This window comes from Pavona decussata, unplaced genomic scaffold, assembly GCF_977016875.1.
Source record: "Pavona decussata unplaced genomic scaffold, jaPavDecu1.1 SCAFFOLD_179, whole genome shotgun sequence".
In the NCBI taxonomy this organism is placed as follows: Eukaryota; Metazoa; Cnidaria; class Anthozoa; order Scleractinia; family Agariciidae; genus Pavona; species Pavona decussata.
In genome coordinates, this window is record NW_028145589.1 from 1,147,970 (window position 1) to 1,160,501 (window position 12,532).

Sequence of the window (12,532 nt, forward strand, 5' to 3'; positions counted from 1 at the left end):
ATAATATACCATGTGAAAGGTATTGATTTAAGAGTATTTTACAAAAGAAATAGAAAGATAAACTGAACAAAGTTGTGGTTTTTATTGCAAACTATGCTTCAAACGCAATTGTCATTTATGTTGGTAAACTAAAGCTTACTTGGAAGTTATTTCATGGTTTATTACACTGAAACTGTCAACCATATTGGCCAGCACAATTGCTGCCTTCGATGACTAGCTCTTTCCAGTGTACAATGAATTCTACTGTGAAGCAATCTGCCAAAGACTACTCAATATTAGAAAGATGCTACTGGATCTACAATTGCCACTAGATTGCATTTTACAGCCTTGGCAAAAACCTTACAGTTTACAGCAGCTAGTACTTTTTGGTGAATATGGAAAGTTGGACGTTTGATTACAATCTTACAATTCCCCAGTTTGTTTTCTCCTCAGTTTTACAAACGTATTCCCTATTTAAGTTAGATATAAGCTGGCGCTAATTTGCATGATGAATTTGAAATACACGTATGGTACTAACTGACTCGCTCAGAAAGTGTTATTGCCGTACAAGGATGTAAGGCTCCCCTTTTTTATGACGGAAAGCTGTGTAATTCATATTCATGAAATACCCTCGGTCCCCCTCTCCGAAGACGAGACCTCCAAAAGCGTCGCGACGTTGTTCGATTCATTTAATAACAGGCGCTTGTCCGATGGAAAGAGTAAACCTTTTAGAGAGTGCCAACCAGTTACGCATGATGGGTACGGGGGCCATGCAGCTTGGCGACTACCGCAACGCGCTCCATCTCCTATCTATGGGTCTCCACCAGCTGCAATCACTCAATTGCCCTCCACACGACGCTGCTCCGTTTCTTATGGATCAAGCAGAATGCTTTTGGCGGTTAGGTGATATCCAGGCAGCACTGCATAAAATGGGAGACGCTATAAACCATGGATTACCCAACAGTGGGAATTTCGCAAAGGTGATTATCCTAGATATTGTTTAAATATGTACGCGCTGTGTTCATTTATGAAAAGTAAATCAGGCCCACGTTTTGTTCTCTTGAAGTTTCTTTTATGTCATCGTGTTGCATAAACCGAATACTAATGGTTTTTTGTTCAATGTTATTGTTTTCGCTGCATCCCTGGGTCAGCTTATTTGAGTGCATGGCATCGTATAAATCAATTGCATTTTAAACGGGCTTCTTACTTATTCCGGTTAAGGGTTAAATCTTGACCCCAAGGACGCTTTTCTGCTTCTAATCAACTTACAAGGCAAATGGAACAGTTCACGAAACAGTGAACTGATTAAGGAAAGTATATGGAACGGATGAAAGGAACTAAATAAGTGGTCACAAACCTACAAACCAGCTGTGGTGGCACTACCAGAAACTTTTGTTTACTCAGGCAAAACTAAGCTCTAGGCGACGTTATTCTTGACAGTCTACTACGTTTTGAGTTTGTCTGGAAATCTGACAAAAGTTTTCATCATGTAATTTTTTAATCGTTTGCCTTTCCAAAGAGAAAACTAATAACTTCAATTTGCATGCTTGCTTTCTCTTTTTCCATTTCCCTCTTTCTTTATTTTAGGAGCAGTCATTCAAGTGGTCACACTATGGTCAAATACTTCTGCAGAATAACGAATTCCTAGGGGCTGAACAGTGTGCACATTTTGCTCTTTACCTCCAAGCCTTAGCCAGTGTTAGAGCTCAGGCGCATGCGTGTAGAGCTTTTGCACGATATGGACTGGGGAGAAGGATTGACGCCGCCAGGAATGACATCAATGAAGTTAAGAGACTGGATAGAGATTATGCAAAAGTAAGAAAAAATAGCTCTCGATTTTTGAAATACGCAGGCAAGAAATTAGCATTCTCGTAGCTGGAATATTCTTTAATAATGTTTTCATTCACGTTCTGTGAACCAATCTTGGTGAAAAAAAGAAAGGATCTTCCAGTTATGGATAATAATTTTCTTAGCAAACAAAGAGTCTTTCATTTTTATTTAGCAGCCATGGAAATCACCCTTATAAATGTTGCTCTCATATATTGTTTTCTTATTAGACCGTTGCGCGTCAAACGAAAGAGACCGCTATTGCAAACTACAGGAATAAAAACTACGAACAGTCATTGAAGGAATTCAGCCTCGCCCTCCTGTTTCATCCCGACGACGGTTCCAAAGCGAAGTTCAAACAATCTGTCGATAGCCATCAAGCGACTGTCTACTTTATAATAAAGCAATACAAGAAGGCAGTTGAACTTGGAGAAGAAAGCTACAAATCCAATCCATTGTACAAGTCGAAGGTAAGCAGAATTAAGTTGTAAACGAGCCGTGGCGTTTTTTTTGTCGTAACCAGTGTAATTTGAAACAAAAGATTGCCTGAATAACCTTCCAAAAGAAGTTGATAGTTGATTCCGTGAGTTGACTGTTCGATAATGTATGGGTCGTTACAGAATTCTCCTCAAATCAAAAAGTGATTTTGTTTCAAGTACACATGTGGCATACTTTGCAATTGCAAAAAAGTCTCTTTAAACATCTACAGGTCTCAAAAGAGCCCTTACCCGCAGACCAAATTACTAGTCTCCTTTTTTTCAAAACATTAATAATGGTAATTGAACTGAGTGAAGTGCAATTTGGTCTGAAATCATACGCGTGATTTTAAAATCGAACAAGCGCGCAGCGCGAGTTTGATTTGAAATCACAAGTTTGATGTCAGACCAAAATTGCACGACACAAAGTTCAATTACCACTTTATTACACCTATTTTGAAATCACAGAGTATCATTATCAATATTAATATTCTATTTTTGTTACTTCATTTCCATTTTGATGGGCTGAAGAAAGGATGCGATTTAGACCAAAAAATGGTGCAATTTGGGAATAAATCGCACTGTTGAGAGCCAATCAGATTGCAGGGATCACCAGTGATTTCAAAATGAGTGTAATTAAGTCTCTAATACGGTGAAATCTCAGTTCACTTTAGTCAGTTAACATAAACATTCATTACCCTCAGTAACGTCAGTTCAGTTCAGTTATATACAGTTATATACAGGTATCCCTATGGTGATGATGGTGATGATGATGATGATGGGCGACGATAAAAGCGATGAATTAAGAGAGATAAAAGAATGTTAATGTTCTTTATCGCACCCATTTTGAAATCACTGGTGATCCCTGCAATCTGATTGGCCCTCAACAGTGCGATTTATTCCCAAATTACACCATTTTTTTTGCTCTAAATCGCATCCTTTCTTTAGTCCATTAAAATGGAAATCAAGTAACAAAAATAGAATATTAATATTGACAATGATACTCTGTGATTTCAAAATAAGTGTAATAAAGTGGTAATTAAACTTTGTGTCGTGCAATTTTGGTCTGAAATCATGCTTATGATTTTGAAATCACGCGTATGATTTCAGACCAAATTGCACTCCACTCAGTTCATTTACCATTATAAATCAATGACATTTCAGTGTAAAGTTTTTATTATGACAAAAGGATATTTTCACTATGGCATCATTTGACTACAACTACCAGAATCCTTCAGTTTTTTGTTTTCTCATGATGATTAGAGCTATTGTTCTTTGCTCTCCACTGGGATTACAAAATTTAAATTTGAAAAGGAAAACGAAATGAATTCTGGTAGTTGTAGTCAAATGACGACATCATGAAAATGGCCTATTGGTTGTCATTCATATGCAAAGCAAACTAATTTTCATATTGAAAAGCTTTGCACTTAGCCTCGCTTTCATAGTGAGGTTCAAAGCAACTCAGAAATGGCTTATCGACTCACTCTAATAACGTAGAAGTACGCTAAAATCCAATGAATCAACAGTTAACTCAACCCATGCAGGACACCAGGCAGAAATGGATATTACATTAGTAAGGGGAAAGCTCTTAAACCTTCATAACAGCGTCAAACTCTGACGTAAAGATTTTGACTTAGAAAGTTGCTTCCTTATGTGGTTTGAATTTTTCGTCTAAATCTGACACAGGGGGAAGCAGGCAGATGGAAAGAACGAGGAAATAGCGTTTTGAAAGAAGCACGGAGAGCAGAGTCAGTGGGCCTAGCGATCGCATGTTACTCCCTCGCATTGAACTTTATGCCGCCACACGAGAAGGACCTTAAAGCAACAATTCTTTCTAATCGATCTTTGATGTATAAAAAACAGGAAAAAGCTGAAGACGCCCTGAACGACGCACAACAGTGTGTACTTATTAAACCCAGTTGGTCAAAGGTAAGCTTGCTAGCCGTTGTCTACGGAACACAAGGGAGTTTTGTAGCTCTCTGTGGTTGTTGTGTCTTCTACGATACTTAGATGTTTCAATTCAACTCTCCGTTTACACTAACACTGTAAGTGTGTAGGTACAGGTGTGAACGCAACAAGTCAGAAAAGCGGCAAGCACTAAGGTGCTTTAGTTCAAGGAGCCTAATTATAAGGCCCGTATTTTTGGTAGGAAAATTAAAAAGAGCCTACAGGTCAAGTGTTCTGTCGGTGTCTTGAACGAAACACCGAGGGCTAACCTAACCACGGAATCCGTGTTGAAGCTGTTACGGTTGTAGAATCTTGTTGTATGTATCTTGTTGTGTGTCATAGATAATTAATAGGATTCAATTGAAGTGATAAAATTGTAACTGAAATTAAAGTCTAAGTAGATTCCACTCACTACAGTTACTTTTGCTGAGAATGGCCTCGTGCATTTCTTGATAGGAATCCTTATTTATTGCGTTTTATTCATTTTTTTAGGCGCAGTATCGTCTGGGGTCTTGTTTCTTCGCACTTAAAAAACACAGCGAGGCGATGAAGGCGTTTTCAAAATCACTTCAGTTGTTGCTTGATGATTCACCAAGTTCAGAAAACGATAAAGTGGATACCCTGATTCAGCTTCTGTCCGTGGCAATGAAACTTCCAGGTACTACTCAGTAACAAGAATATTGCTTTCAATTTTGGGTGCTTTGCGAAGGAAGCGCAAAACCACGCCACGTAAATTAGTCGTTGGGGTTGAGATGGCAAAGGACTCTAGACAACGATGTGATTCGCGTTTTTAAGAAACTTTAAATTTGGGTTTTCTAGAACCCTTTTTGCGTGAAAATTCCCCCGGCGTTTATTGTTTTCTTCCAGTCTGGCCTTTTTTAAAATCAACATTAAAATGACAGCTGCAAAAAAGAATTAGTTATGGGATGTTTGATCGCGGTCGAATAAAGTTTAAAGTGTGAATTAAGTGTACACCAAATAACTTCAACTGCATCCTTTGATAGGTTGATGTATGAAGTTATTGACATATTGAATCCCTGCTTGTCTGACGGACTGAGAAACTTACAAGCGAAATGATTTTTGCTGACTTGCTAATTTATTGACTGACTGACTGCGTAACTACCTGACCGACTTCCTGTTTGCCTGCCTGCTTAGCTGTTACCTGACTGACCTGCTAACTAACTGATTAACTGAATCATTGACTGACTGGCTGGCTGACTGATTATTGAGTGATTGACTGGTTGACTGACTGGCTGAAGGGTTGAAGAGTGAGTGAGTGAGTGACTGATTCACTTACTAACTGATTAATGACTGAATGACTAATTAACTGATGACTGACTGACTGACTGACCGACAGATCGACTGATCAACTGACTGACTGACTGACTGATCTTGAGTGATCGACTGATTGACTGATTATTGAGTGATTGACTGACTGGCTGAATGATTGACTGATTGACTGACTGACTTACTGAATTGACTGACTTGACTGACTAGCTGACTGACTAACTAACTATTTTGACTGCCTGATTGACTGACTAACCGACTGGTGACTGACTGGCTGAATTATTGACTGACTTTTGACTGACTGACTGGCTGACTGACTGCCTGACTGACCGACTAACTTATGACTGACTGATTGACTGATTAACTGACTGACTGACTGATAACCGACAGAGTGACTGATGACTGACTGGCTGACTGATTTACTGACTAACTGAATGACTGACTGATGACTGACTTACTTATAATTGACTGACTGACTTATTGACTATTGACTGGCTGACTGACTGACAGATGACTGACTGACTGATGACTGACTGACTGACTGACTGACTGACAGATTGATTGATTAAATGACTGACTGACTGATTATTGAGTGATTGACCGACTGGCTGAATGATTGATTGATTGAGTGATTGATTGAACTGAACTGACTGACCAACTGACTGATTTTAGTGCCTGACTTTCGAGTGCCTGACTGACTGACTAACCAACTGATTTGACTGCCTGACTGACTGGCTGATGGCTGACTTCTTAACTAATTAGCTGACTGAGTGACTGCTGACTGACGACTGACTGACTGATGACATTCTGACGGACTGAGCTGACTTACTGACTGACTGCTGATTAATAACTGACTGATTTACTGACTAACTACTGACTAACTGACCGACTGACTGACAGACTGACCGATGACTGAATGGCGGACTTACTGACTGAGTTACTGACTGACTGATAACTGACTGACTGACTGACTGACTGACTTGCCGGCAGAATGATTTACTTACTGCCTGTTATAAGTGTTGCTGCATGTTTGGTTTTGATTTTAATTTGATTGATGCTAGATGTCTAACGTCTTCTATGTCCCTTGTATTTCATTAGATGGAACATCTGGTATCGCATTCAGCCTTCCTCCAAATTTAACCCAAAAGGTGATTAATAAGACTGTGACTGAAAAAGACTGGCCTCGACTTCATCTTCTTTTCATGGGTGGCGGGGGAGAGAGACGCTTTCAGAAAGGATCAGGGGGTCTGGGATCAGGATGCGACGCGAGTAGTGTCCCGTTAGATGAAATCATTCGCTGTGATTTCCCAGATCTGAGGACGTTCATAAACACCTTACTGGATCACAAAGCGATTGTTAATCCTCAAAGATCTTTCAAAGTGGAAGGACAAGAAGCGTTGCGCACAGGAGAAAACAGAAAGGCAATCGATCTGTTGGAACTCTCTTTGGAGCATGAAAAACTGAGCACAGTCGATGAGAAACGCAAAACGCTTCAGCTTGTGTGTGAGTTATATTTCAAAGAGAAATCCTTCAATGAATGCCTGGTAACAGGTCAGAAGTTAAAAGCCACGCACTGGGGAGTTGAGAAAGATGTAAGTTACAATTGGTCAAGCCCTTGGGCACGTATAATTAAGGTACATAATTAGCGTAGTACACACAATTAAGGTACATCACTAAATTCTAAAAAGCTCCTCTAGAAGAATTTGTATCGGGATTACATATGAAAATGGCAGAATATATATAAAATAAGCACAAAGACGGAATTAGTTTACTTAAATCTCCGCGCTGTAGTGAAAACAGTTGACCCGACTTCCGTATACTGTTATGTTAACCGGATTCCAGGTCGCTTTTATGCGTAATTTTCATTTTCAGTCTTGCTTTCGTTCGCGTACAAAAATGACATGTTTACATGAAGTGTTGTATTCCTATAGATCAAACAGGCTACAAAGTGGAAGAACTGGGGCAACGATCTACACAAGGAAAACAGATACGATTTAATGGCTGAGTACTATAGTCTCGCCATGGAGCTTACCCCGCCATCAAACTCTGAGTTGATGACAGCTCTTCTCAGTAACCGCTGTTTGGCGTTCATTAACTTGGAAATGTTCAACGAAGCTGTAGCAGATGCAGAAAAGTGCATCAAAATTAAACCGCAGTGGTTCCGGGTAAGTCGTCATTTTAGCTTGTCTGCAAACAATCTTATAGATCGTGTGTATACTATGAGAGGTGATTACCGCCGAAAATACCCCTGGGACAGATTCACGAGGCCTTCCTAATTTAAGATGAATCCTGAGTATTGCTGGACTAAAAATAGCATATTTTTTGGAAACGGTCCTTCAGATTCAGTCATCTTTACTTAGGAGAGCTTCGGTGAACTGATCAGTTATTTTATAGTTAGAATGTTTGCCTAAGCAGTTTTTTAATACTTTCACTGCTGTCAAGTTGTCGGCGAGAAACACGATTGACATAACGCCAATGTTTTCTAATTTATTTAACCTTGTAACATCGCACATAACCTAGTGCAAAACCGTCCCTGCCCAATCTTAATTCTTGAAGCTCTTCATAATAATATGTGTTAATGCCCGCGACAATTTCCATGCAGTTACCGATACCGATTTTCTCTGCATGAGATTTGCTGCCCATACTAATACGTTTAAAGCTATCAATTTGGGTCACACTACTGCGTCACAGAGTAAAACTGGAAGGTACAAAGAAATTATTGCTATTTATTCCTCTTTTTGTTAACTTGTTTGCTTTTTCACCTCCTTACTTTCCCAAGGGGCATTCACGTCACGGAACCTGCATGATTCACTTAAAACGATACGAAGAAGCTATTAAATCGTTTTGTAAGGCCCACACCTGCGCTTCGAGTGACAAGGAAAGGAATGCAACCGCCAGTGAAGTGATTGCAGCCGCAATGGACATAGAAGGTTGGTAAATGTTTCCGACCTGTTCCAAATAAGATACCGCTGACTCAAACTTTGAATGCGGCAAATCAGAAATGCCGCCATTTATTGAGCTGAGTATCGGAGTTAGGTTATGATATGGAAATTCCGCTGAACTTCATAGGTGATTAACAGCAGTATTTTGCCCCTGGGAGCCCACACAAATGTGTCCACGTTTGTGGTTTTTGAAAAATAAGAGAATGTATGGGAATACCAAAGGTTCATATAACGGTAAAATGTTGCGTGGAATATCTCACAACAATCGTCAACTTGCCTCAGTCGCTGTGCTTTTTCGTCCGTATCACTCAAAACGCATCCTCCGAGACCCAGGGGCAGCTACCCTGGGTCTCCAAGGATGCTCAGAACGGCGAATATATATGACAAGTTGGATTGGCTTTCGACTGCACAGAACGGCAGGCCACTATTTCTCAGATATGCTATTATAGCTGCACATCCCATGGCAGCTAAGCCAATCATAACTCTAGAATTGCATTGTCCAATGATCCCTTTGTAACTATCACCTTCTACTGAATTTGTTTATAGGTGGAGAGTCCCAGATAACCTGCAAATTCTCGCCTCAAGTACTTCAATTTTTGGTGCAAGAAGCGTGCGAGAAGAACGAATGGAAGAAACTAAAATTTCTGTACCTTGGTACAGCAGGAAATAGGACATTTAGAGGAGTAGCTTTCCAATGTGACGCGTCATGCGTGCCTCTGGACATCCTCATTGGGTCAGACATTAAAGATCTGCACAAGCTGGTTACAATTCTCCTTGACCGTGGTGCGTCGCCGGGTGGATTAGGAAGATGTAGAAGACCTCCTCTGTTGGTTGCCATGGAGATGATGAAGTTTCCTTTAGCCTTGACTTTGTTAAGGAACAACGCTGATCCATCTTGCATCGTTGGTCAAGGGATATTTATAAATCGAGAGGTACGACAGTAAAATTCTGAATTAATGATGATCCGATTTTTCAGTGATCTCTTGCATTCTTATGGAAACGGCTAGGAAAGCAATTTCACCTAAAGTTGGAGCACTGCGATTTGTTGTTGCTTTTCATCATTGTAACTTCGCGACAAACGTCAATACTTTCCTTATAAAAGTTGACATAAATACGGCAAACGTTTATTGTGGTGATGATTTGTTGTTTTCAAATAGTTTTGAAAAAGTGAAGAGAGATAGGCTATAGGTACTTGTCTTGAGTTAAGGGTAATCTTTCGGTCTTCACAGGGTCAGCCGAGGCAGTGGTTTCAGCTTGGTCGTAAAGCACTTGACAACAACGACAACAAGAAAGCAGTGATGCTCCTAAACATGTGCATCTACCTCTCCGATTCCAGCACAGACCCATCAATTTTAACACAGGCATACCACGCACTGGCAGAAGCACACTTCAAGCTTGACGAACACGAAAGAGCTATTGACGCTGGAAAGGAATGTTTTAAACGGCGGCCAATGAAATCAGAGGTACTTGATAAAGTATTAGGACCACTGTTTTTGTTGACAGAGAAATGGTTATATATCATGACTAGTATTACTTGTTATTACAATTAATTCTAACAAGACTCTTCTTAAACTTTTCCCAAAGGAAGAAGCCAAGGGTTGGCAAGTTCGTGCATCCAAAGCCTTCGAGTTGGGTAACTACCGCACCTGTATCGAGTATGTCAATCTGGCTTTGAAATACACTCCATCTGAATCCAAGCTCACCTTTTCACATCTGTTATGCCAACGTTCACAGGCTGAACAGAAGTTAGGTGAATACACAAATGGCTTAGAAGATGCAAAAAGAGCTTCGATGATGGCTCCAGAAATGCTTGAGGTAATCACTTATATAGGAAAACAGTAGTATACTGCGTATCTTTGTGTGACTAGTTATGAGGCGTTCAGAAGACTAGCCTAACCCTGACACGCGTGTCTCTAGACTGCCTTAAACAGTAATATTTATAACTGGGAGCTAGCTAAGAGGTTTCATACAGGGTACAGGTCCTTCAGGAAGAACTCTGAATTAAAGGATGCCACCTCTCCCATCCGACACTTCTAAATTTAGACGTTCGCCCGTATTTCAAGTATCTTATACGTGATATTCCACCTATTTAATTGTAATTCCTGTAATCCAGTTTTCAAGACATTTTGGCCACACTCGTGCTTCCTTGGTCACTGCTGAACATGGCTTTGACAGTTGTTGCCTCTAATCATCTGCAAATTGTTTACAGTTCACGTAAGCCTGTTGTCTGGGGTTTAAATTCACTTAAAGATTATTTTATTGTACAAACCTTTTTCGTTCAGCGCCAACTTTCCCCAGAAGAAGAAATTAGTAGACCTGTGCTTATCTCTGCCTTACTAACAATCCTTCCCAGGGGCATCTGAATCAAGTTCGTTGTTTCCGAGCTCTTGAAAGAAAACGGGAGGCGATGCAAGCGATAAATGAATGCCTGAAAAGAACAACCGATGAAGACCTCATGGGAGATCTTTTGGGAAATGCACTTGACGTTGCTGTTACAGTTGAAGGTAGGGCGATAAAAAACAGTTAACTCCCTTTTCGTAGGACGTACTGTTATATTTGACCAAGCTGGAACCAAAAGAACCTCCAACAAGGGAAATTTCATTGTTGGTACAAACTTGGATATCCATTTTACACGTTCACTCTATTACAGCTTTCTTTTACTATCTAACCTCCTGTAATTCGTCTCAAAGGCCGAAACAATAGACTAAGACGACAGGACTGTCGCATCCTACCCCCTATGTTATTTTATATTTACCCAATACTTTAAGAAGGCATTTGCGCTTGGTGTCGTGAGACCTGACCGCTAGCAGGAAGTTCAAGTTTACGTCATTACTTATGGACTTTGGACTACTTTACTGCTGGGACGATCGTACGATTTTGTTAAAAAGCATGACAGTACAGTACAACACAGTGTACACATGGGGCAGTGCAGCAGTGTCGTACAGAGCGGTACAGTGAAGTGCACTACAGTACAATTCAGTTCAATGAATTTCAGTACAACAAGGCAGTGCAGTGCAGTACAATGCAATGTAGTGCGGGGCAGTACAATGTAGTGCCGTACAGTACAACTCAGTGCAGTATAGTGCAGTACAATAAGGCATTGCAATCAGTGCGGTTCCTTGCAGCACAATGCACTACAGATAGATTCTGTTTCTGTGTGCTGGACCCTCATGAAAGCTACCCATTTAATTGGACATCTCTTACATTTTACATTTCACGCGCAAAAGCAACAAATCAGTTTGTCATCAATGCATTCTTGTCTTCCGTTAGTGAAGTCCACGCTTTTCTTCTTTAATGTTAGGAGAATTTTAATATGCTTATCATAATAATCATAAAATAGCTTTTCATAGGTATGGTATATCACTGGGGCTACGTGGGTATTTTTTGGTGTTGTATTGAGGTAGCAAGCCACGTAACATGTACGACAAAAAACATAAAGTCGTAACTCCCAGGCCTACCTCAAACTTAAAGTCTTCTGCACTAGTGCAAAAACAGCTCGTATTGTATCATACAAACATCTTTTTCTATTACTTTCTAATGCCTTATCATCCTCTGAGAGTTTTATTGTTTTAGCTTCAAAACTTCGAAATACTATTTCATCTGTTTGGTTTTATTCTCAGAGGGAACATCAGCCCTCACAGCTCCTCTCCCGAGTCAGCTGGTCAACAGACTGACCAAGGACTCCATAAAGGTGAAGAACTGGAACAAGCTAAGAATCTTGTATCTCGGAGGAGGTGGATCCACACCAGAGCCACTTGGAGGAGGAGGACTGGCAACAAACATTGACGCATCCAGCGTCCCTCTTGGAGAAGTCATTCGTCATTTTGGCCCTAAACAGTATCTGTTAATATCAGCCCTCCTTGAGAATGGAGCCTCGGCAAACATGATCGCAGGATCTGATGTTATACCCCTGGATGAAGCCATGATACAAGAAGACTATCCAGTTATGGAGAAACTAGTTCGGGGCGGCGCAAATTGCTGTGTAGCGGGCAGTGACGGTGAACCATTAATTCACAAGGCCTTAAGGATTGGACTTCAAAGTGGTAATTAGTTAAGATACTTTTGCACAGACCT

The 12,532-nt window shown here is 40.4% G+C and overlaps 1 protein-coding gene across 2 annotated transcripts in view; it reads left to right on the plus strand.

Moving 5' to 3' along the window:
- Positions 1-12,532, plus strand: part of LOC146463348 (TPR and ankyrin repeat-containing protein 1-like) — a 28,205-nt gene that overhangs the window by 1,691 nt on the left and 13,982 nt on the right. Inside the window, exons 2-14 of one of the 2 annotated variants that reach the window (XM_085084600.1) lie at positions 679-959; positions 1,567-1,794; positions 2,037-2,276; positions 3,969-4,211; positions 4,722-4,887; positions 6,615-7,108; positions 7,448-7,681; positions 8,296-8,446; positions 9,005-9,390; positions 9,688-9,921; positions 10,043-10,273; positions 10,812-10,962; positions 12,079-12,501. In XM_085084600.1, coding sequence (XP_084940726.1) covers positions 690-959; positions 1,567-1,794; positions 2,037-2,276; positions 3,969-4,211; positions 4,722-4,887; positions 6,615-7,108; positions 7,448-7,681; positions 8,296-8,446; positions 9,005-9,390; positions 9,688-9,921; positions 10,043-10,273; positions 10,812-10,962; positions 12,079-12,501 — 3,451 coding nt within the window. In that variant the 5' untranslated portion in view covers positions 679-689. Of the gene's footprint in view, positions 1-678; positions 960-1,566; positions 1,795-2,036; positions 2,277-3,968; positions 4,328-4,721; positions 4,888-6,614; positions 7,109-7,447; positions 7,682-8,295; positions 8,447-9,004; positions 9,391-9,687; positions 9,922-10,042; positions 10,274-10,811; positions 10,963-12,078; positions 12,502-12,532 lie in introns of those variants that run through there. The other variant, XM_085084601.1, reaches the window with a different exon arrangement.